We start from the raw sequence: 23,265 nt of genomic DNA, 5'->3' as shown, positions 1-23,265 counted from the left end.
GTATTAGCAGCTGCACCCGCCACTGTATTAGCGGCTGCGCCCGCCACTGTATTAGCGGCTGCGCCCGCTACTGTATTAGCAGCTGCACCCGCTACTGTATTAGCAGCTGCGCCTGCTACTGTATTAGCGGCTGCGCTCGCCACTGTATTAGCGGCTGCGCCCGCTACTGTATTAGCAGCCGCACCCGCTACTATATTAGCAGCTGCACCCGCTACTGTATTAGCAGCTGCGCCTGCTACTGTATTAGCGGCTGCGCTCCCTAATGTATTAGCGGCTGCGCCCGCTACTGTATTAGCAGCTGCGCCCGCTACTGTATTAGCAGCTGCGCCCGCTACTGTATTAGCAGCTGCGCCCGCTAGTGTATTAGCAGCTGCACCTGCTACTGTATTAGCAGCTGCACCCGCTACTGTATTAGCAGCTGCGCCCGCTAGTGTATTAGCAGCTGCACCCGCTAGTGTATTAGCAGCTGCACCCGCTACTGCATCAGCAGCTGCACCTGCTACTGTATTAGCAGCTGCACCTGCTACTGTATTAGCAGCTGCACCCGCTACTGCATCAGCAGCTGCACCTGCTACTCTATTAGCAGCTGCACCTGCTACTGTATTAGCAGCTGCACCCGCTACTGCATCAGCAGCTGCACCTGCTACTGTATTAGCAGCTGCACCCGCTACTGTATTAGCAGCTGCACCTGCTACTGTATTAGCAGCTACACCTGCTACTGTATTAGCAGCAAAACAACAAACTGCATGCATGCAGTTTCTCAGTGACTTTAAAACATCACCTCCACCATAAAACTTTTTCTGATGCTCCAAATACAGAAAAACATCCCTTACCAGGGTTTTTAGAATAAATAAAAACATCAGAAAATAAGTTTAAATGTTAAATAATAGTTAACATCACTTAAATGCAACAGCAAATTCTTTCATTGCTACTGAGCATTTTCTCCACTTATGTGGTTATGATGTAAGGCTGTTGCTGTAACTGGGAAGTGAACTGTGCTGGGCCAAACTAGGAGAATACCGTAAATCCTCTAATACAGGCCCAGGCCTGTATTTGACTCAAGCTCATCAAGCTCCAGGTCTTTATTGGAAGGAGGGCCAGTATTAGAGGCAGGCCTCTATTTCTATTTGAGCAAAATGCTACTGTATTAGCGGCTGCGCCCGCTACTGTATTAGCGGCTGCACCCGCTACTGTATTAGCAATTAGCAGCTGCACCCGCTACTGTGTTAGCGGCTGCGCCCGCTACTGTATTAGCGGCTGCGCCCGCTACTGTATTAGCGGCTGCGCCCGCTACTGTATTAGCGGCTGCGCCCGCCACTGTATTAGCGGCTGCGCCCGCCACTGTATTAGCGGCTGTGCCCGCTACTGTATTAGCGGCTGTGCCCGCTACTGTATTAGCAGCTCCACCCGCTACTGTATTAGCAGCTGCACCCGCTACTGTATTAGCAGCTGCACCCGCTACTGCATTAGCAGCTGCACCCGCTACTGCATTAGCAGCTGCACCCGCTGCTGTATTAGCAGCTGCACCCGCTACTGTATTAGCAGCTGCACCCGCTGCTGTATTAGCAGCCGCACCCGCTACTGTATTAGCAGCCGCACCCGCTACTGTATTAGCAGCCGCACCCGCTACTGTATTAGCAGCCGCACCCGCTACTGTATTAGCAGCTGCACCCGCTGCTGTATTATCAGCTGCACCCGCTACTGTATTAGCAATTAGCAGCTGCACCCGCTACTGTGTTAGCGGCTGCGCCCGCTACTGTGTTAGCGGCTGCGCCCGCTACTGTATTAGCGGCTGCGCCCGCTACTGTATTAGCGGCTGCGCCCGCTACTGTATTAGCGGCTGCGCCCGCTACTGTATTAGCGGCTGCACCCGCTACTGTATTAGCAATTAGCAGCTGCACCCGCTGCTGTGTTAGCGGCTGCGCCCGCTACTGTATTAGCGGCTGCGCCCGCTACTGTATTAGCGGCTGCGCCCGCTACTATATTACCGGCTGCGCCTGCTACTGTATTAGCGGCTGCGCCCGCCACTGTATTAGCGGCTGCGCCCGCTACTGTATTAGCAGCTGCACCCGCTACTGTATTAGCAGCTGCGCCTGCTACTGTATTAGCGGCTGCGCTCGCTACTGTATTAGCGGCTGCGCCCGCTACTGTATTAGCGGCTGCGCCCGCTACTGTAGTAGCAGCTGCGCCCGCTAGTGTATTAGCAGCTGCACCTGCTACTGTATTAGCAGCTGCACCCGCTACTGTATTAGCAGCTGCACCTGCTACTGTATTAGCAGCTGCACCCGCCACTGTATTAGCGGCTGCGCCCGCCACTGTATTAGCGGCTGCGCCCGCTACTGTATTAGCAGCTGCACCCGCTACTGTATTAGCAGCTGCGCCTGCTACTGTATTAGCGGCTGCGCTCGCTACTGTATTAGCGGCTGCGCCCGCTACTGTATTAGCGGCTGCGCCCGCTACTGTATTAGCAGCTGCGCCCGCTAGTGTATTAGCAGCTGCACCTGCTACTGTATTAGCAGCTGCACCCGCTACTGTATTAGCAGCTGCACCTGCTACTGTATTAGCAGCTGCACCCGCTACTGTATTAGCAGCTGCGCCCGCTAGTGTATTAGCAGCCGCACCCGCTACTGTGTTAGCGGCTGCGCCCGCTACTGTATTACCGGCTGCGCCCGCCACTATATTAGCGGCTGCGCCCGCCACTGTATTAGCGGCTGCGCCCGCTACTGTATTAGCAGCCGCACCCGCTACTGTATTAGCAGCTGCACCCGCTACTGTATTAGCAGCTGCGCCTGCTACTGTATTAGCGGCTGCGCTCGCTAATGTATTAGCGGCTGCGCCCGCTACTGTATTAGCAGCTGCGCCCGCTACTGTATTAGCAGCTGCGCCCGCTACTGTATTAGCAGCTGCGCCCGCTAGTGTATTAGCAGCTGCACCTGCTACTGTATTAGCAGCTACACCTGCTACTGTATTAGCAGCAAAACAACAAACTGCATGCATGCAGTTTCTCAGTGACTTTAAAACATCACCTCCACCATAAAACTTTTTCTGATGCTCCAAATACAGAAAAACATCCCTTACCAGGGTTTTTAGAATAAATAAAAACATCAGAAAATAAGTTTAAATGTTAAATAATAGTTAACATCACTTAAATGCAACAGCAAATTCTTTCATTGCTACTGAGCATTTTCTCCACTTATGTGGTTATGATGTAAGGCTGTTGCTGTAACTGGGAAGTGAACTGTGCTGGGCCAAACTAGGAGAATACCGTAAATCCTCTAATACAGGCCCAGGCCTGTATTTGACTCAAACTCATCAAGCTCCAGGCCTTTATTGGAAGGAGGGCCAGTATTAGAGGCAGGCCTCTATTTCTATTTGAGCAAAATGAACTAATGGTTCGCTGGAGTTTTTGACAATTAAAAGTGTGCCCACATTTTCAAAGTTAAACACATTTCTTTTAACAATGGTAGTTTCTGCTTCAGCCCTCTCCCCCCTCCCCCTGCTTCAGCCCTCTCCCCCCTCCCCCTGCGCAGCGGCCGTAAACTCACTGATGCACCTGCAGCCTCTCGGAGTTCCTGCTGCTCTAAACATTAAAATAATTATTTCATTTTCTGTTCCTCACTTCTGATGACCTTCAATGGTGTCTGTTTGTTGCAACCAGCAGGTACAAAAACTAACTTGTTTTTATTTGACTATTTTTCTGTCCTGCCTGTTTATTATCTTCCTGCATCTCCTCTCAATCCTAAAGAGAAACTGCTACCTGGGTTCATATATATTCACCTCATGAGTTACCTTTGAACTGCAGTTCTAAAAGATCTACCGACCGCTAAAACAGCGGAGTGCTCGCTGTTTGGCGGCCGTATAAGTGATCAGTGCGTCGGAGGACAAGGTGATGCGCGCAGCGCCCCGCTCCACAGCATGCAGCGAAACACATCAGGCGCAAATAAAAGACAGAAAACATTAAAGGAAATGAACTGACATGAACGACCGCGTGTTAAATTAGTTTTTGAGGTGGCGACACCTGATTGTTACTGTGGCCGTGCTCAGGAGGCAGATCTACCGACCGCGAAAACAGCGGAGCGCTCCCTGCTGTGATCTGTGCGTCGGAGGACAAGGTGAAGCGCCCCGCTCCACAGCAGCGAAACACATCAGGCGCAAATAAAAGACAGAAAACATTAAAGGAAATGAACCGACATGAACGATCGCGTGTCAGTACCTACGGCCCGGCACAGCGCGTTGCTGATCACAGAGAATGTGATCATACGATAATTCAATAGGGAGCGTGGTTTCACAGACGCGGAAGTGATAGCATCGGTGCTCTAGGAAACCCCCGAGCGTTCGAGCGTCAACGAAGTGACACGGAAATGCCGGGCTTTCCAGAAGTAAGTAAGATAACTTACTATGATTGTTCGTTGGATTGATCGGTAGGTTGGAAACTCTGATCATGAATCTGAAGAAACGATGACTGAGTGGTGAGCTGGAAAGGCGACTTCCGTTTATAGCCGCGGTTTGTGACGTAGGTGCGACGTGAAGGGAATCCCCGCGAGGGGCATGCTGGGAGTCCCTACTTCGCGGATTTTCACCTATCGCGGCCAGGTCTGGAACGCATCTACCGCGATAAACGAGGGATTACTGTAGTTCATACACCCCCTACTGCTGCTCTCCAGAGTGTTCTGCAGCATAATCAGCACGTTCTCTTTGAACTTGATAGTGTAATGACCTGGCTGGGGTTGTAAGCCAGGTGCATTCTGGGTATTGTGTTATATGTGTTTCCTATCGTTCTGCTAGTTCCTATGTGCTGATTTGCGTGTTGTGTGAGTGTTATGTAAGCCACAGGGAAGGTGATGTGTGTTCTGTGGAGGGGTTGAATTAGCATGGTTAACTGACACCGTGACTCTGTGTGGTAGGAGCGTGATAGAGGATCGTGTCTGTAGCGTTACAAAGCGTTGTAGAAAAGGCCTAATAAAGGTCTGTGTGAACCTCTACTGCCTCCTGCTGGTTGATTTGGGACTACAACCCTGCTGCTGGGACGCTCGTACTTGCTTGTTACCACATTCCATCCGGCCACAATAAGAGACCGGCCATTATTCACCTCTGCTGACTCCGACGCCGGCCAGAATTGGAGACCCGGCCTTTAATTGAATACCGGCCTGTATTAGAGGATTTACGGTATTAAGATTTTCTGAGGGAAAGAGAAAAACAATCGTCTACCTTTCAGAAGAGGAACTGGCAAAAAACTACATGGAAAATATGTGAAAACGTTTGTTTTTAAGCCCAAATTGAACAAGTTTACCTAGATCTTCAAAAGCAGCTCAGATGATGAAACTGCAACTATGATTCTGATAACAAGCTAACAAACTGAACTAGCTCCTCTAAGATAAGCGGCTAGCAGAGCTTCTGACTGACAGTTTATGTGCAGCAGCAAATCAACTATCCTGATTAACAAGGTTATAAAAGCTCATAAATGAAAAATCACTTTGATGTGTGGGGGAACTTTTCCAGGCCCTCTTTAGCAGGGTGGGACTGGGAGGAGAGTGCTGTAGCCTTTTAGCTGGAAGCTAACCGGAGCCTGGGGCTAACACCATCACCCGGTGGAACACTAGCGACATGGAGGGAGGTGGGTTGGTTCACCGGCACGTGTCGGAGTCAGCCCGGTTATTATCAGCTGCTTAACGACACCGAGCGGAGTCACGTTCACGTTTGAAAGCAGCGCTGATTCCAGAAACATCAGCACAAAGTGCGTTCGTTGCTCTGAGCCAGCATGACGAACAAGGGAACGGCGCCGCTATCTCAGTTCGGGTGATGCTTTTCAAAAGGGTCTACGTAGGGGGCGGGCGTATTACGTGAACGGACCCATCTGATTGGCCGCATATCAGAAGGGCTACATTTGATTGGTCAAATAATACTTCCGCATAAAAAACAGAGCTGGTTTACAAAAAGGTGATGTATGACACGGATGGAAATGTTTGAACCAAACATTTATCGCTGTTTTTGACGTGCTTTGCGATGGGCCTATCGCACGTCCTGTTATCGCGATGACGGTAATTTTACGATATATTGTGCAGCCTATAGGCGGAGATCCCAGGGGGGACGGGGGGGGACGCGTCCCCCCCTCACACAAAGTTGTCCCCCCCACCCCCCACAAAAGTTATTGTAAACACATAAATGCTATCAGTAAACCTGTATTGTCTTCTAAAACCACAACGTAAAAGTTATTCTGAAAATACAAAACAATGTGTTTTTAATTGTTGAGAAATTATACCCCCCCCCCCCAATTCCCCAAGTTGGTACGGCCTGTCCACACGTGCTGTTTCCAACGGGCGGGGCTGCCGGCTTTGCCCCGCTCACAGCTTCACAGCAGCCCGCCGGCTCACAGGAGGGGGGAATCAAAAAGCCAGCGGTTTCCAGCAGTAAGTCATTTATCACACGCTTGTTCTACAAACTTAAATATGTGTGTCAGATGTGGTCATAAATGTCAAACATAGACACCGATTATCTTTAGATTTTGATCACCAGTCGGAGATCCCTTTATGACAGCTTCCAGGAACTGTGTACAGATCCTTGTAACATGGGGCTGTGCGTTATCATGCTGCAACATGAGTTGATGGTCGTGGATGAATGGCACAACAATGGGCCTCAGGATCTCGTCACGGTACCTGTGCATTTATAATTCCATCAGTACGATGCACCTGTGTTCGTTATCCATAACATACGCCTGCCCATTTCAGTACTCCACCGCCACCATGGGCCACTCGTTCCACAACCCTGACATCAGCAAACCGCTAACCCACACGACGCCATGTCTGCCATCTGCCCTAAACAGTGAAAACCGGGACTCGTCTGTGAACAGAACGCCTTTCCAAAGTGCCAAACGCCATTGAATGTGTGTGTTTGCCCACTCAAGTGGGTTACGACGACGGACTGCAGTCAGGTCCAGACCCCGATGAGGATGACGAGCATGCAGATGAGCTTCCCTGAGACGGGTTCTGACAGTTTGTAGGTGCAGCTGTCTGGGTGGCTAGTCTCAGGCGATCCTGGAGTTTAACATGCTGGATGTGAAGGTCCTGGGCTGGTGTGGTCACAGGTGGTCTGCAGTTGTGAGGCTGGTTGGGTGCACTGCCAAATTCTCTAAAACGCCTTTGGAGACGCCTTTGGAGACAGCTTATGGTAAGGAAATGAACATTCATTTCATGGGCAACAGCTCTGGTAGACAGTCCTGCAGTCAGCATGACAACTGCACGCTCCCTCAAAGTGTGTCTAGTAGGTCCTGCTCCTCGTCCGACTGCCCAGCGCGGAGCCATCGGCATTCTGCATCCCGGAGCTGCGGCGCAAAGGTATCCGGACTTGGGTCGCTGGGGCAGCAGCCTAAGCAGGGATCCCTGACTTCCCTTTCCCCAGATACTTGGGCCAGTTACCCCGGGAGAATCACAAGGCGTTTCCTGGTCAGTTGAGAGACATAGTCCCTACAGCTAGGGTTGCAAGGACTAACCCATATGACTATTAACCACGGTGTGAAACGCTGCGGTTAACCCATCGCAAAGACATCTCCAACGGTAAAAAAACAAAAAAACAATAGAGAACTAAAGCAAAAGTGAAACTGAACGAATGCACGCAGTAGAACCAGCATCAACACCCACAAGGACTTCTTCATTTCCAGTTAGGAAGTGCTAAAAGTCTCCTGTGAGGGGATATTTTAGACTCCCAAAGCTGCTAAGAGAAATTTAGAGCAATGTCTCGTCCATCTGCAGAGCTGAAAAAAAAGGTTTGACACGCCCAACTTGTTACCATCTCTGACATCATCACGCAGACAAATGAGCTCCAACTGAGTGAGATTACATTTGTGACTGAACAGATTTACCAGTAATATTAGAACGATCCAGCGAACAACGGTTCATATTGTGTTGTTTTATGTTTCCCCTGTTTCTGTCTAGAAAAAGCCAGTACGGCAAGCCATTTTAATATTTAATAAGCAACATCTCTCTGTAATTCCTGTTCTAGATAACAATAATATAATTTATTCTTGTCCAAATAATATTCTTACTGATGAAATTTGCAAAGATATGAACAAGTAGAAATTACATTTAAGCAATATTCATAATAACAAGTGCACTAGTAGGAAGTTAGCTGCGTAATTCATGAAGGTGTCTCCATCCTTCAGCGCCAACCCTGACCAGTTAAACCTTTTTGTCTTTTTAAAGAAACACAAAGAAGCTTTTAGGCAAATGGGATACCGAAGCCCGGTACTTCTTTTGTACCGGCCAAAAGCATGCGGTAGGTATATTTTGGAGAAGAAGAGAGCCGGTCACACGGAGTAAATCGAGTCTCCTGCTAATTATATTTGAGTTGAACAACATGACACTTCTGTGGCGCTTCTACTCACACCATGAGTCGTGATTTCCACGTATAGGCTTACCGCTGTGGAACAGTGATCCATCAGCGTCATGGGAACACGCAAACTGTGTCATACCTTCAGCTGCTCTGGATCTTTCCTTCTTCCCCTGCCCTGTTTACTGCAAGAAGGGGAGCCAAAAGATTAGAGTGGTGGCACAAGAGACGATCCTCTGTGGTCACAAACCAGAGTTCACAATCACACAGGATCAAGGATGAAACAGTGGGAAGGAAAGCTGGACAGAGGCTAAACAATGATCATTTCACTTAGAGTAGTTGAGATGAATTTCTTCACCAGCAGGATATACGCATAGAAGGTTATTATTTTCCCACGACCACCATAATTACGTGAACAAGAACTGAATAATTATTTTTAGATTAGTTTTTAAAATGAACGAGTAACTTAGTAATATCAGATATCACCGAACTTGATGTTTCCTTTCAAAACCAAATATGTTTAAGACGTGTGAAATAGTTCCAAAAACCTAAAACACTTGTTTAAAGCCTTGCTTCCATCTTCTTGTTGGTATAACGTTGTCTTGGTCTCCCCCTGCAGGCCTTCAGTAACAACAACATGATGTTTTAACACCAAAACTACTAGACCTGAGCAAACGTGCATTCATTCTTTAAAACGCCCGAGCCTATGGAGATTCACACAGGCCAAGAACCTTCATATTGCATCTTCTCGGCTGACATCCAAGAACCTTGTATTTAGCTTGAAGTTCCCTTAAAGTAACTCTTCATCTTCCCCACTGTGCTTCACAGGGAAATAACTTCATCACACCAGGTCGAGAGTCTGCCTTTCATCACCACTACGTTCAACGTGACTTGCTCCACACACACCAGAGCTCAGCTCTTAGTGTTTGCAGCTCTCCTTTAGTAAAGTACAGATCTTCCACTACCATAGCTCTCAGTTTAGTCTCAAACATCTACAAGATTTCCTCCGTGGTTATTCAACTCCTCAATGCCCGGATCACATCTTCGATCAGGTTCAAAAGACCCAACTTATCAGCCTGGAATTAGGCGTTTGCGAATCCGAAGGGATCGAGATTAGTGTTGGCAGAACTCTCCATGAACCACAACAAAGGTCAGAGCTAAAACGACGTGTTACTACGTCAGAATTCATCAGTATTCGTGGTATTTGTTCACTGGCGTTGTTGTCTTGATTCATTTAGATGTTTTCAAATTAATGACTCAAATACTGTAGCACTACCGCACCAAATAACATTACTTTCTTCAGAGCATTTCAACTAACGATTATCGCTCCAATTACATCAGACAGATTTATACAATACAACAAAGTATCAGTTGGTACTAAATGGGAAATTGCATATATCAACTTTTAGAGTACTAGAATCCCCAAAGACACTACAACACAATTAAAGCCGGGCGGACACTGTGCGACTTTTTCCCTCGTAGCACTCAGCTTCAGCTCACACTGCACGTCTGGTAGCAACACGTCGGCCCTAAAAATATGCTAAAAATAGCAGTTTTTACTCAACACGTCAGACTTTTTGTCTTGTTTTGCCTGTTGTCCTTCAGGAGTGCTGCTGGAGGACACACGGGGATTTATGGGGGTTGGATGAGGAAAACGAAATAAAGAAAGTAAATCTGTGTTTTGTGATCAGTTTAATTTGACATGAACACGACAAACACGCTTTCTTGACAATCTTTGTGAGTAAAAAAACGTGTAGAAACAAAAGCGAACAGCGTGTGTTATTAGGGAAATAGCGAGCGAGCGGCGTTGATGCAGGATTGCGCATGCGCCGCGAGCGCAAGGGCGTCAGTTTGTTGTCAGAATTGCTGGAAACAATAACCACACACTTGAGTGGGGTTTAAAAATTGCTGGGGACAATAAAGTAGGCTAGCACAGGGGTCAGCACCGCAGCTCTTCCATCCATCTGATGCGGCTCTCTGTGCTTGTAAAATAATGACTGGATATTTAAATAAAAAGTTTTATATTTTACTGCATTAATTTTACATCTGTATGCCAACTCTAAATGTAAAGATTGTCTGCGTAAACCTGAACAGGTCCAACCCGGTCTTACTGTGAGACCGGGTTGACGCGTCACGCTTGTGCTCGCAGCGTTTTAAAAAGAAACGTGTGACAAAAGTGGCACCTGCTCAGTAAAACCACCAACAGGGTGAAAAATACCAAAATATTGTAGCAGAGACGGGCTACAACTTCTGGATCCACTTTATATAAATCGTTTTATTGATTATCTTCTAATGAAAGATAACTTTGACGTACACGAGCGATCAGGCGCGTTGCTTTTCCAAAGTGTGGGGGATGTTGTCTGTGCCTAAAATAAGTTCATGTTATTCATCTTGTTAGTTTAATTTCCATAATAGCGGAGCAGGTGCGGACTTTAGACTCGTCACGCACGTCTCCGTTTTAAACATGTTTAAACTGTTCAGAATACAAATCCAGGCTCTGTCTCATTAGATCGGTGTAACTAAAGTTTGTACTGAATGAAACTTTACATTAAACCATGTTGAAGAGAAAAGGATCCGATTAAATCGTTTCCCCTCATTTACAGTCAGAAGTACAGCGCAGTGCGTGGGCTGAAGATCTGTAGAGGGGAGCGCAGCGCAGAACCACAGAGATGCGATAAGATTTCCTCCCACTGAAGCGGTCTGGAAAGCCGGTCTCTCTGAGGGATGTGTCACTTGGAAAAATGTTCTCTGATTATGAAAGTTTGGCTGAACAGCGCTTGTTCCCGTCTCTAATATGGAGAAGCATGACGCATCCAGTCTGAGGCAGAATAGCCTCTTCAGCTCAGAAAGCACCTGTAGAGACATTTGATCACGCACAAAGTTTATGTGGAGCAGAAGCGGTCGGGCCACGGCAGGTGGAACGTTCCTAGCCTACATGAAGTGTAACATTAATATGTTACTGGACACGCTGGTCTGGTTGGTTAGACCAGTGTTTGAAGTGGAAAACACACACACACACACACACACACACACACACACACACACACACACACACACACACACACACACACACACACACACACACACACCAATTAAAATAACGCTGATAGCGTGGACTGGAAGACAGGTGATGGTTACGTATTTAAATGATGATCAGGCTGATGTAAAATGTAATCTCCATCCATCCACAGCGCTGTGGCTCCCAGTGTTTGCTTTACTGTGGGAAACGGGTAATAATGGCTCTTTGATGGGAACAGGTTGCCGACCCCTGGTATGAGATCTGAGCTGGTAAAACAAAAATCCTCATCAGCAGGCTTTTTTTAAGTGGGGGGGGGGGGGGGGGGGGGACACAGCTGCCAATCACAAATTTTAACCGGGTACATGTCTCCGGTTAAAATGACGCCTATGCGGGAGCGGTTCTGATACTTTTGGGTCGCAGCTGCTCGCAGCGCCGCTTCAACAGTGCGATACCCTCACGAGGGACGAGCGAAATATTAAACACTCCAGAAGTCCGTGCGAGCTCGCGACTGCTGATCGGCGGCTGGTCACGTGGTGTTAATCGCCTCTCGTGACCCCCTGTACCCTACACGACCGCTCGGCGCTAAACTCGCCCCGATCTCGTGGATTCCCGCACGAGTGGAAAATCGGCTCAAAAAAGTGAAAAAGTCGCACAGTGCACGCCCGGCTTTACAAAACACACGTGCGCGCGCACGCGCACAATAACCACGGATTAAAACGTAAACAAAAGGCTCGTCCAGGTCACGTGATGCAGGCAGAATCAAAACAACCACCCCGCTGATGCGATCAGCTGCTTCTACTCTCAAAGAGCACCCCCACCCGCCCACGTGCGCGCACGCACGTACGTACGCGTGACGTCATCAAAGCGATAGCTCATTACTTTGTTGCGTCATCAGAAAGAAGCCCTCAGTGTGTTAAGGTCGTTGTACGAAACGGATCAGATCACCGCTCCCTACAGGAACCGCTTACACAAGTGTGTCACCACCGCTTAAGTCACCAGTTAAAATGGCTCGTGAGCTGAATCTTACAGAGTTGAAGGCTAAATTAGACAAGAGTAAGGCCAACGAGATGTTACTCACAGCCAAAATCATCGAACTGACATCAGAAGTTAAGAATTTTCAAAAAGTTTTATCTGAAAAAGAAACTGGGTGGAAGAACCAGTTGGACGATTTAACAAAGAAAAATACCAGATTTCAAAGGGAAATGAGAAAGGAGAAAAGTCAGCGGTCTAATGCAGCGCTTCAGCTGACGGAGCGTACGGCTAAACTAGAAGAAACCGAGAAATGCCTGAAGTCCTTGAAGAAGGAACACCAAAGGCTTGAAAAAGACTTGGAAACGCAAACGTCACGCAGAAAGAGCGTTGAGAAAAAACTAAACAGTTCAGTGCAAACAAACACTGAATTAAAAGTACAAAACGAAGAGTTTTCTAAGGAAAATGAAAAACTTCAAGCTTTAAATGAGTCATTATTGAAAAACAAGGAAATATTGCAACGTTCACTGGCTCAAGAAATACTTAGAACAACAAGTTTGAAAAAGAGACTCGCAAACTTCAAAGCTGAATATGAAGACGAGGACACGGTCAGGAAGAATGTTGAAGTTCCGTTAAATAACAGGATTAAAGAGTTAATGGACCACAACGACCGACTGAAAGCTGACGCTAAGAAAACGTCTGCATATGTGACACGTTTAGAAAAAGATAAGAAAAATTTACTATTAGATTACAGACAGCTGAAAAGGACAAATGATGAATGGCCAGAGAAATACTTTGCACTTACTCAGGAAAACCAAAAGCTTGCTACAGAATTAGACAACACGCGGATTCTTTTAGACAAAAATGCCTCAGAAATCCAAAATCTAAATCTTCAAATATGCAACGCTGTCAGTAAACGACTTGACGCTGAACAAGAGAAAAGGAAACAAAGTGAAGCTCATGAATCTGAACTCAATGCCATTGTGGAACAGAAGGACAGCGAAATAGAGGAATGGAAGGCAAGAGAAAAACTGCAACTGAATGAAGCCACACTTGCTAAAAGTCTAAAAGCTGAATATGGAAGCAATCTGTTTAAAGCTCAGGATCAAATTCAGTGTTTGGAACAGAAGATTAGTGTGCTTACAGATGCCAACGCACTGCTTTCAACAGAGAAAGAGTCTTTAGTCAAGGCGACATCGTCCCTGTCTCGCCAGCTGAAGGAAGTTAAGATGCAGTTAGAAAACACAGAGCAGCAACTGTCGTCAGCTCGGAATAAAGACGCCCAACATTCAAGCATCTTAGCGACTAAAGAAATGGAGAAGGAGCAAATTACCAAGGAGCTTGAAATAACAGCGACAGAACTACAGAACGCAAAAGACGAAATTAGCGATTCAGCAAAGAAAACTCAGGAACTGATTTCCAGAGAGAAAATGGAAGTTCAGGGAAAACTTGACAAGCTAGCCGAAGAATTCTCTAAAAATGGCTTGAAATCAGTAGCAATGCATGTGAAAACGCTGCTAAGTGGTACGTATAAAAAAGGCCAGAATAAATATACTGTTGGTCGTTTAAACCTGGAGTTAGAAAGCCAGAATTTTATGAAAAAGATCACAGAACAGAAGGCAGAGATTGAGCAACTGAGAGGCAAATTGCATAAAGCTATGGCTGCTCAGAGTAGAAATCTGTTGGCCAAGAGGAGAATCATTGATCCGGAAGGGCCCTCATCTTCACATGAGTTAGTTATTAAACTGAATAATGACAAGTCATTTACAGGTCAGAGGACAAATATGGTTCAATTGAATAAGCCCTGCATGTTTCCATTTATTGGTGTAGAGGGCAGAACCATCTGTGGAGAAAAGTAAGACGATGGTTTCTGGATGGGAGTTACTGAGGATGCACAGTCCGCCCTCCCTCCCCCTTAGAGCACTCACAGACACAGACAACAACGGGGCTGCATGACGGAAAGATGGACACTTTAGTCTTGCAGTGAGGTTCCTAGTTCAAATCTTGGCAGGAACCTTTCATGGTAGCATCTTGTCCTTCACGTATGCGTGGGAGGTAGGCTGTAACTTTTGTACACAATTTGATTTACCACGGCAAAGTTATTAGCAAAAAACTTTGGAAAATGTCTGAAATTTGGGCAGATTGAGTTATCCTTTCAAACGTTGAGTGTGTGGCTTTTTTAGATTTGCGTTAGCACTGTCTTGTGCCAGGTGGCAGGACCCTTTTTATTATGTTTTCAGGAATTGTCTAGTTTTTCTTATGCAGCTCGAACGACAGCGTGCACCCCTAAAACTATACATTAAAACAACCCGCTCAGCCGTGGGAGGCGTGGCCTATGATTACGGGTCGATTACCCAAGCTGGACCTGTTTAGACTAAAGAAAATCACTTTTTTCACTTTCTTCCTCACCGCATTGAAAATGAATCCAAATTCAATTCAATTCATAGATACTTTATTAATCCCAGAGGGAAATTAGAGTTTCAGTGCACACAATTCTGAGGTCAGACACACATAGGCATAGACACATGACAAGAATTGGTGACTGTGGTCATTCGCCACCCGAGTCGCGCTGCGCTAATAGAGATCAGAGGGTTTATATATGAGGATTGGTTCAGGTGGAGGAAAAAAGGCCCTTCAGAGTTACCTCTCCATATTGACTGAATGCTACATGTGTCTTTGTGTGAAGTCCGACCTTGTTTACTTTATGATTTCACACGGTTGCTATGACTACAAAGAATCATGTCATCAGCTTTAATATAATGGACATTCCGTCTAACAGGTCAGAATTAATTGACCAAATAAGGGCTCTTCTGCTGCTGCAGCAAGCAGTAAACCAGTGCAGGCCCAAACGTATTGTGAGGGTTTGCTGGGAACTTCTGGCAGTCTCCTGTCAGAAGGAGCTTCAATTCCCACCTCCGACAGAACTTCCAAAATGTTCCAGGGGAGGCAGGGGACATTGAGTCGGAGGGACCGGTGGCGCCTGTGCTCGGCAGCCTCACCTCTGTCAGTGCGCCCCAGGGCAGCTGTGGCTACATTGTAGCTCATCCCCACACGTGTACGAATGCGTGTGTGAATGGGTGAATGACCGATTTTGTTGTAAGCGCCTTGGGGGATGTAGAACCCCAAGATGGCGCTATACAAATACAGGCCAGTTACCATTTAATACAAACAGAAGCGATCCAGGCTGTTAGCACCTGCCAGAAAAAGCATACATGCTAATTATTCAGAAGAAAACCTGCTAGAATAATGTTTATACCGTGTAAATAGTTATTTTTACTCCTCCTGCCTCTTATTTATACAATGTTTTTATTTGTTTGTTGATTTGGGGTTCAAATATGTTATTTTCCCCGTGTTTTTAGAGTAGATGTTTGTATTTTGTACACAAACAAATTGTTTGGACTTTATCTTCACTACAAACTTTTGTTTTGCACAAAAATGTTTATTGTGTGCAACTGTTTAATTCTTGTGCCTTTACTGTTTGCACTGAACATTTGTTGTGATTTTTGCTGTAATTAAATAAAATAACTTTTAGTTATTTGTTATCATATCTTATAATTATACAAATAGGTACCAAAAAAGTAGTGTTAAAACTGTTGCGTCGATATGTTGTTTGTCAATTTGATTGGCTTAGATTTTGCCCTAAGAAATAAAAAGTCATGGGATCATTGAACATTTGTGTTATTTATTTTTGTTTTTGTTTGTTTGTTTTAAAGTACCGATTTAAATACCGTTTAGGAACCGGTACCATTTTAAAAGTACAGTGATCCCTCGCTACTTCGCGGTTCGTTTATCGCGGATTCACGACTTCGCGGAATTTTTTTGGAGCCTTATTCAAGGGAAATTCGCCGATTCGCTGTATTTTTCACAGATTCACAGTATTTTTCTATGCGAAATATAAAGAAATTCCTGTTTTTTTTTCATCAATTTCATCATAAAATGCACTTTTTGTAATGAAACTAAAAAAACAAGTAAAACATTTTTCTAGACTTTTACCCACAAAAAGAGAATGTGATCATACGATAATTCAGTATAGTACTGTATGTCAGACTGGTCGGCTGGATTCGGGAGTTGAGCTTGTAGGGAGCGCGTGGTTTCACAGACGCGGAAGTGAGAGCGTCGATGAAACGCCGGCTCACGCTTAATCTAGGAAACCCCCGAGTGTTCAAGCGTCAACGAAGTGACACGGAAATGCCGGGCTTTCCAGAAGTAAGTAAGATAACTTACTATGAGCTGATAGTTCGTTGGATTGATCGGTAGGTTGGAAACTCCGATCATGAATCTGAAGAAACGATGACTGAGTGGTGAGCTGGAAAGGTGACTTCCGTTTATAGCCGCGGTTTGTGACGTAGGTGCGACGTGGAGGGAATCCCCGCGAGGGGCATGCTGGGAGTCCCTACTTCGCGATTAGTCGACTTCACTGCTCTGTAGTGACTTTTTATGCCTGTCATCGACTAGTCGCTGTCACGTGATAATGAGCGACAAGATGCAGTCCACGGAAAAGACAGCAGCCTGCTGTCAGCAGGTGACAAGCTCCTGCGCGTCGGGAGGCAACGCGCTGTTCCAGAGCGTCGGTACTGACACCCGCCGTAAAACGGACATTTAACCAAATTGTGACCTTTACCCTCTTGCAATTTAACCTTCCCCTCACCCCCATCCTAACCTTAACCAGCGTGTGCATGCAAAGCTCTGATCGTTGACGCGCTCCAGACATCTGCGTCCTGAGCACGGCCACAGTAACATTATCAAATCAGGTGTCGCCACCTCAAAAACTAATTTAACATGCGATCGTTCATGTCGGCTCATTTCCTTTTATGTTTTCTGTCTTTTATTCTCTTATTTGTGCCTGATGTGTTTCGCTGCTGTGGATCGGGGCGCATCACCTGTTTAGTCCTCCAATAACTTCACCTCACTGATGTGGCCGGCGAGCAGCGAGCACTCCGCTGTTTTAGCGGTCGGTAGATCTTTTAGAACTGCAGTTCAAATATAACTCATGAGGTGAATATATATGAACCCAGGTTGCAGTTTCTCTTTAGGATTGAGAGGAGATGCAGGAAGATAATAAACAGATACAGGACAGAAAAATAGTCAAATAAAAACAAGTTAGTTTTTGTACCTGCTGGTTGCAACAAACAGACACCATTGAAGGTAATCAGAAGTGAGGAACAGAAAATGAAATAATTATTTTAATGTTTAGAGCAGCAGGAACTCCGAGAGGTTGCAGGTGCACTGCGCAGGGGGAGGGGGGAGAGGGCTGAAGCAGAAACTACCGCTGTTAAAAGAAATGTGTTTAACTTTGAAAATGTGGGCGCAATTTTAATCGTCAAAAACTCCAGCGAACCCCCCCCCCCCCCCCCCCCCCCCCCCGGCTTCAGGTGTATGACGTCATCAACGACTAGTCAAAGTCGACTCAATTTTCATTACTTGACAGTTGACTTCAGTTGTGCAGCCCCTACCAGAGAGGTGACATTTCATGTACCAAACCTAAACTAATCTAAACTAAAAGTTCATTCACACCATACCTCTAAAACCAAGTTTTAGGGTGCTTAGCATTGTGTGGACCAGCAAAATTTCCCCACAATGAGGAAATGTCCACATGTTACAGGTTAAAGTTAAAATTTGTCCACTTAAACATATAAAGACAAGTACACACACACTGACCAATCTCTATGTATGGCTGGAAGGGAAGGACTGCTGCCAGGACCAGTCTTCCAGTCCCAGGTACTAAGGAGCTCCGGATGTCCTGCAGCAGATGCAGAGGGTCATCACAGCGGTCCAGCAGGTTCAGACAGCTGATCACATCATACTGAAATCCAGTATTTTGCCACTCTTCTATTCCCAGCAATCTGTGCAGACAGGAAACAGAGAACATTACTGAAGCAACCACTGACCTAACATGGCTGATGCAGGTCGCCTCTTGTTGGTTCGCATACAGAGTGCAGACTCATTTCAGTTCTGATCATCCAGAAGGCTCAACAAACATAGATGCTCAGTGATGTGAATGTGCAATAGGGCTGAAACAGCTTATAAAAAGTGATCTGTTACAGCAACAGCTCACTGCACAAGAGAAAACCGTATAATGGACTGGGTGGGACAACACAAGGATCATAAACACCGAACAACAGAAATACAAAAGACGGATAAAGGAAGCTATCGAGATAAGGAAGTGACGCTACCATCAGCGTCAGCTCTGAAGATGTTTGCAGCTGCAAACGAAAAGTCAGCAAGGTAAAGAAAAACCTTATTTGTGTTAAAAAAAGAACCAAAAATGGAATTTGAAGACAAACACAGCAAGAACGTACAAAAGAGGATTTATCTGTGTTCATTGAAAGCTTATTCCCATGGAACCATAGTTTGATTTTTTCCAACGCTGTTTGTATCACTTCTATCATTTGATCAATATTGTCTCCTGAATAATAAAAAGTTGTGTAATCAGCAAATAAGATACACCTTAACATATTAGATGCAGAGACAATATCATTTATATAAATAATAGTTTAAGGCCTAGTACTGACCCTTGTGGTACTCCACAAGTAATATTATACACCACCACCTTTTTTATTTTCCCGATTCTGGTAATACATCTCACATCTATTTGATAATCCTCAACATCTCCTTCTTGTAACCATGTTTCTGTAACTGCAATGACCTTAAATCTCATTTTATTTAGTGTTAAAAACACCAATATTTTATTATAATTGCAATGCAAACTTATACTATTCTCTCATTTCTTTTTTATCTTTTATTTCATTTAAAAACATAGTAACTTTAAAAAATAATCAAAAGAATGAATACATCTTACAATGCTTAAATGAAAAGGAGCAGATAGAAGAAAGTCTTATATGTAATCTGCCCCATTCACAGCCTTAGCAAAAAATAGACATACTCACTAACAAAGATGTCTGAGACAGCTGCCAAGCAGCGTGCCACTATTTAACAAACAATCCTTGAATGGAGTTTCAACACCTTAGTTCGAAATCATTGCTGATCAATACAGAAAAAATAAAATTAAAAGAAAAATACACTCAAGAGTATTCCATATAATTTCTTAACATATAGTTTTTTACATTCTGTTTGAGCATTATAATTGATCGGCGTCTTTCACTACGTGTTTCAGACGGTTCCATATCCTGACGCCATATACAGAAACACAGCACTCCAACTTTTTAGTCCTAAATCTAGATTTTATAAATATCTCGTACCCTTTTAAATTGTAGCAACTTAGTCTTTTTTTCAAAGTTAATTTGAATATTTATTGGTAATGATTTTTGTGATCTTCATACATGAATATGTTATGATCCACTAAATCTGGAAACTTTAATACTCTTAACTTGGCTAATAATGGACCGGACGGTGCTCTATAATTACTCTGAGTGATGATTCTTACGGCTATTTTTTGTAGTAACAAAAGTGATTCTGTATGAGTTTTATTTATTGTTCCCCAGAGTTCAGTACAATAAGTCATATATGGTGCAATCAAGGAAAAATATACTTGAAGTAATGCTTTTTTATTTAAAAATTTTCTATTTAATGCAGTAAACCAATTGCTCTGGCCATTTTTGTTTTTACACCATTAACATGTGGCTTCCATGTAATATCTTCATCGATAATGACCCCTAGAAACGTAATTTCCTTCACTCTTTCAATTTTAAAATTTTCTATAGCTAATGACATGTCACTGTTTGCTCCTCTTGTTCCAAATACCATAAACTGAGTTCTCTAAAAATTCAGGGATAGTTTATTGACATTAAACCACGGTTTCAATTTTACTAGCTCTGACTGAATTACTTCTCATATTTTCTAGATTGTCACCTGCCTAAAAGAAGGGTGTATCATCAGCAAATAAATGTAATTCAACAATTTAGATATACTTGTGATATCATTGATATTGAAGTGGATGATGGACAGTGTATCATTCACCAAAGCACAGTCACGCAATTCTTGGTCGCTATAGTATTTGCATTTATTGTTATGCGTGTACAGATATTGCAGAGCGGCGGCAGCCAGCACAGCCCTTCAACATCCAAAGCCTTAAGGAAATGTGGGTGAATCTCATCCACTCCCGCAGACTTGCCACTGAGGAGCTTTTTGACAACCTCATTGACCTCAGCACCAGAGATTGGAGAGACCAACCCAAAGTCCCCAGACTCCGCCTCCTCACTGGAAGATGTGCCGGTGGGATTGAGGAGGTCTTTGAAGTATTCTGCCCACTGATGCACAACGTCCCGAGTCGAGGTCAGCAGCACACCATCCCCACCATACAGTGTTGTTAGTGCACTGCTTTCCCCTTCTGAGGTGCAGGATGGTGGACCAGAATCTCCTCAAAGCCGTACGGAAGTCTTGTTTCATGGTTTCACCTAACTCCTCCCATGCCCAAGTTTTTGCCTCTGTGACCACCCGGGCCGCATTCTGCTTGGCCTGGCAGCTGCCCCTAGAGTCCCACAGGCCAAAAAGACCCAATAGGATTCTTTCTTCAGGTTGACGGTATCCCTAACCGTCGGTGTCCACCAGCGAGTTCCAGGATTGCCACTACGACAGACACCAACAACCCTGCGGCCGCAGCTCTGGTCAGCGAAAATGGAAGCAGGGAACATGGCCATTCCGGACTCAAAGTCCCCCGCCTCCCCCGGAACGTTTTGGAAGTTCTGTCGGAGGTGAGACTTGAAACTTATTCTGACAGGAGACTGCTAGATGTTCCCAGCAGACCCTCACAATACATTTGGGCCTGCCAGGTCTGACTGGCATCTTCCCCCACCATCGAAACCAACTCAACACCAGGAAGTGGTAAGTTGACAGCTCTGCCCCTTTCTTCACCCGAGTGTCCAAGACATGTGGCTGCAGATCAGATGAAACAACAAAGTCTATCATTGTGCTACGGTCTAAGGAATCCTGGTGCCAAGAGCATAAATGGACACCTTTTATGTTTGAACGTGGTGTTCATTATGCTACACAATTTCTGACAACCCTGATCTCTAGCCTCCTTCAGAAGTTTATTCCTGTAAGGCACAGGTGTCAAACTCAGGCCCTTGGGCCACATTTGGACAGCAGTCTATTTCAAATATCAAATATATATTGAAACTGGCTCGCCAGACGATTTTGCAGCAAAGACGACAAATCCCATAGTGCTTTGCGGCATTTGTGCATCTCTCCTTTCTGTTTACATTCATTAGCATCCACACTACTACTCGGCGTCTGCAACATTACCTCCTCTGCCTCGGACAAACTGAAAACACTCCTCTTACTCAGCGCAGAGTTTACTCAGAAATTTGCCAAATCTAAAGCTCAGAAATGGATTTTAAATGCTCAGTTCCTTTAAGCATGAACATAACTTGCTTTTCATTGCGATTGAACCCACGCTCCTTCGGTTTTTTCACAAGCTACTCGTAAAGGTATCTGTCCTCCACAGTCCACGTGAACTGTCTGGTGATCTGAGCTCCAGCTCTAATGGAGAGAAGCTCCTGAAGATCTGAATTACTCCAGTTTTCATCTATCTCAACTGATTTTGTTTACAAAAGCTAAACTTACAGCCCGTGTTTACTCTTATTTTCAATATACTTGCCGGTTGACATCACCCTCTATTGTGCCAAGGCATAATATTAATTCACAACTGGCATTGCAGTAATATCACTACCAATCATGGCAGCACGAATGCCGTAAAATTCCTGCCAAGGCGCTTTCATAAGACCCACCGTGGTGGACCGCGTGAGTATTACGCCAATTAGCCAACATGGTGGGTCTTATGAAAACGGCTTTAGTGTTATTACTGTAACCCAGAGATCCAGGAGTTGCCCCAGAGTGCAGGGATCCCAGGGAGACTGTAACCGGAGAAGCCCCAGCCCCCTCTCAAGAGGCACAGAGGATTGCCCCGGGGGCCACAAACAGCAGAGTCCCGGGAGATAACAGCGGCAAGCCCACAGGCCCGCCCGCAGCCTCCCACCCCAAAGCTGGCAGGGCCCGGGACCCAGGGGTGACCAACCCCGCCGGGGACCCAACAGAGCCCAGGGGTGCAGATCCCACCAGGCAGCCACCGGGGCCAACCAGACAGATGCCAAAAATCTTAAGCCCCCTGACATGGGAGCTGAGAACACTCAGGCAGACCAAGGCTCCACACTCAGCAGCAAATGTGGCAGGGGGAAGGCAGGCAAAGATGTGTAGCAGCACAGGAAGACCCTAGAGATGGGAGGAGTCAAAAACCCCACCTGACATACACAAACAGAGTCACACACTCCCTCATGGTCACACATACAACCGGAGACTTACAAAAGTGAACGCTAGGCACCCACTCGCGCTCCCCATACACACCCTGTTCAATCTGGTCCTGCTACTACTGCATAGAGGCTGCTGCACAACCATCCCAGGACCAGATTTAGCCCCGATCTGTGAGGGTGATGATAAGCAGGCACCCCCCATCCCTCTGCCTGCTTAAATACAGTGTTGATGCGTGTTGACTAGGTGTATTCTGTAGCTGGGGGTAAGGGGCTCAGTGCAGGCATTGTCTGGCCTACACGAGCCGATGCCACCACACTGGGGTCACCGGAACTCAGGGTGAGGCTGAATGATCCCCCTGCCGAATGCTGTTGAGTGTGCTCACTCCCGAGGACCTAAGTGTGCGTTTGCGTAGAATGTTGGTTGAAGTGTTTAATTTGCAAGAGACATTGGGGGCAGGCTGCCACAGGACTGCGGAAATGGGAATATCTACTGCATTTGTCCAACTTCCAGAATATTTAAGACATAAGACATGCAGGTAAAGCTGGGTCCTCACCAATGATGGAACATAATTGTTACCATTAGAATCAAGGTCCACCTGGGGCCCCATGAGCCTAGGCTCGGCTCTGCTTTGTGTTCCCATCTTCCTCCCGGCAGTCTTCAAGTTAGGACCCAATCCCCTGGACCCCGCCCAGAAACCTGCTTGGGGCCGGCCGCACCCACATCCCGCGCCCCCGGGCCCCCACCCAGAC

The 23,265-nt window shown here is 45.8% G+C and overlaps 1 protein-coding gene across 3 annotated transcripts in view; it reads right to left on the bottom strand.

The window, feature by feature from the left end:
- The window catches only part of mettl9 (methyltransferase 9, His-X-His N1-histidine), a 45,239-nt gene that overhangs the window by 13,055 nt on the left and 8,919 nt on the right, over window positions 1-23,265 (bottom strand). For all 3 annotated transcript variants that reach the window (XM_070545347.1, XM_054736405.2, XM_054736406.2), the window contains one exon: window positions 17,969-18,153. In XM_070545347.1, the coding sequence (XP_070401448.1) occupies window positions 17,969-18,153 (185 nt within the window). The remainder of the gene's footprint in view (window positions 1-17,968; window positions 18,154-23,265) is intronic.

Source organism: Nothobranchius furzeri, chromosome 16 (genome assembly GCF_043380555.1).
Source record: "Nothobranchius furzeri strain GRZ-AD chromosome 16, NfurGRZ-RIMD1, whole genome shotgun sequence".
Classification (NCBI taxonomy): domain Eukaryota; kingdom Metazoa; phylum Chordata; class Actinopteri; order Cyprinodontiformes; family Nothobranchiidae; genus Nothobranchius; species Nothobranchius furzeri.
This window is presented reverse-complemented; position numbering and strand designations above follow the sequence as displayed.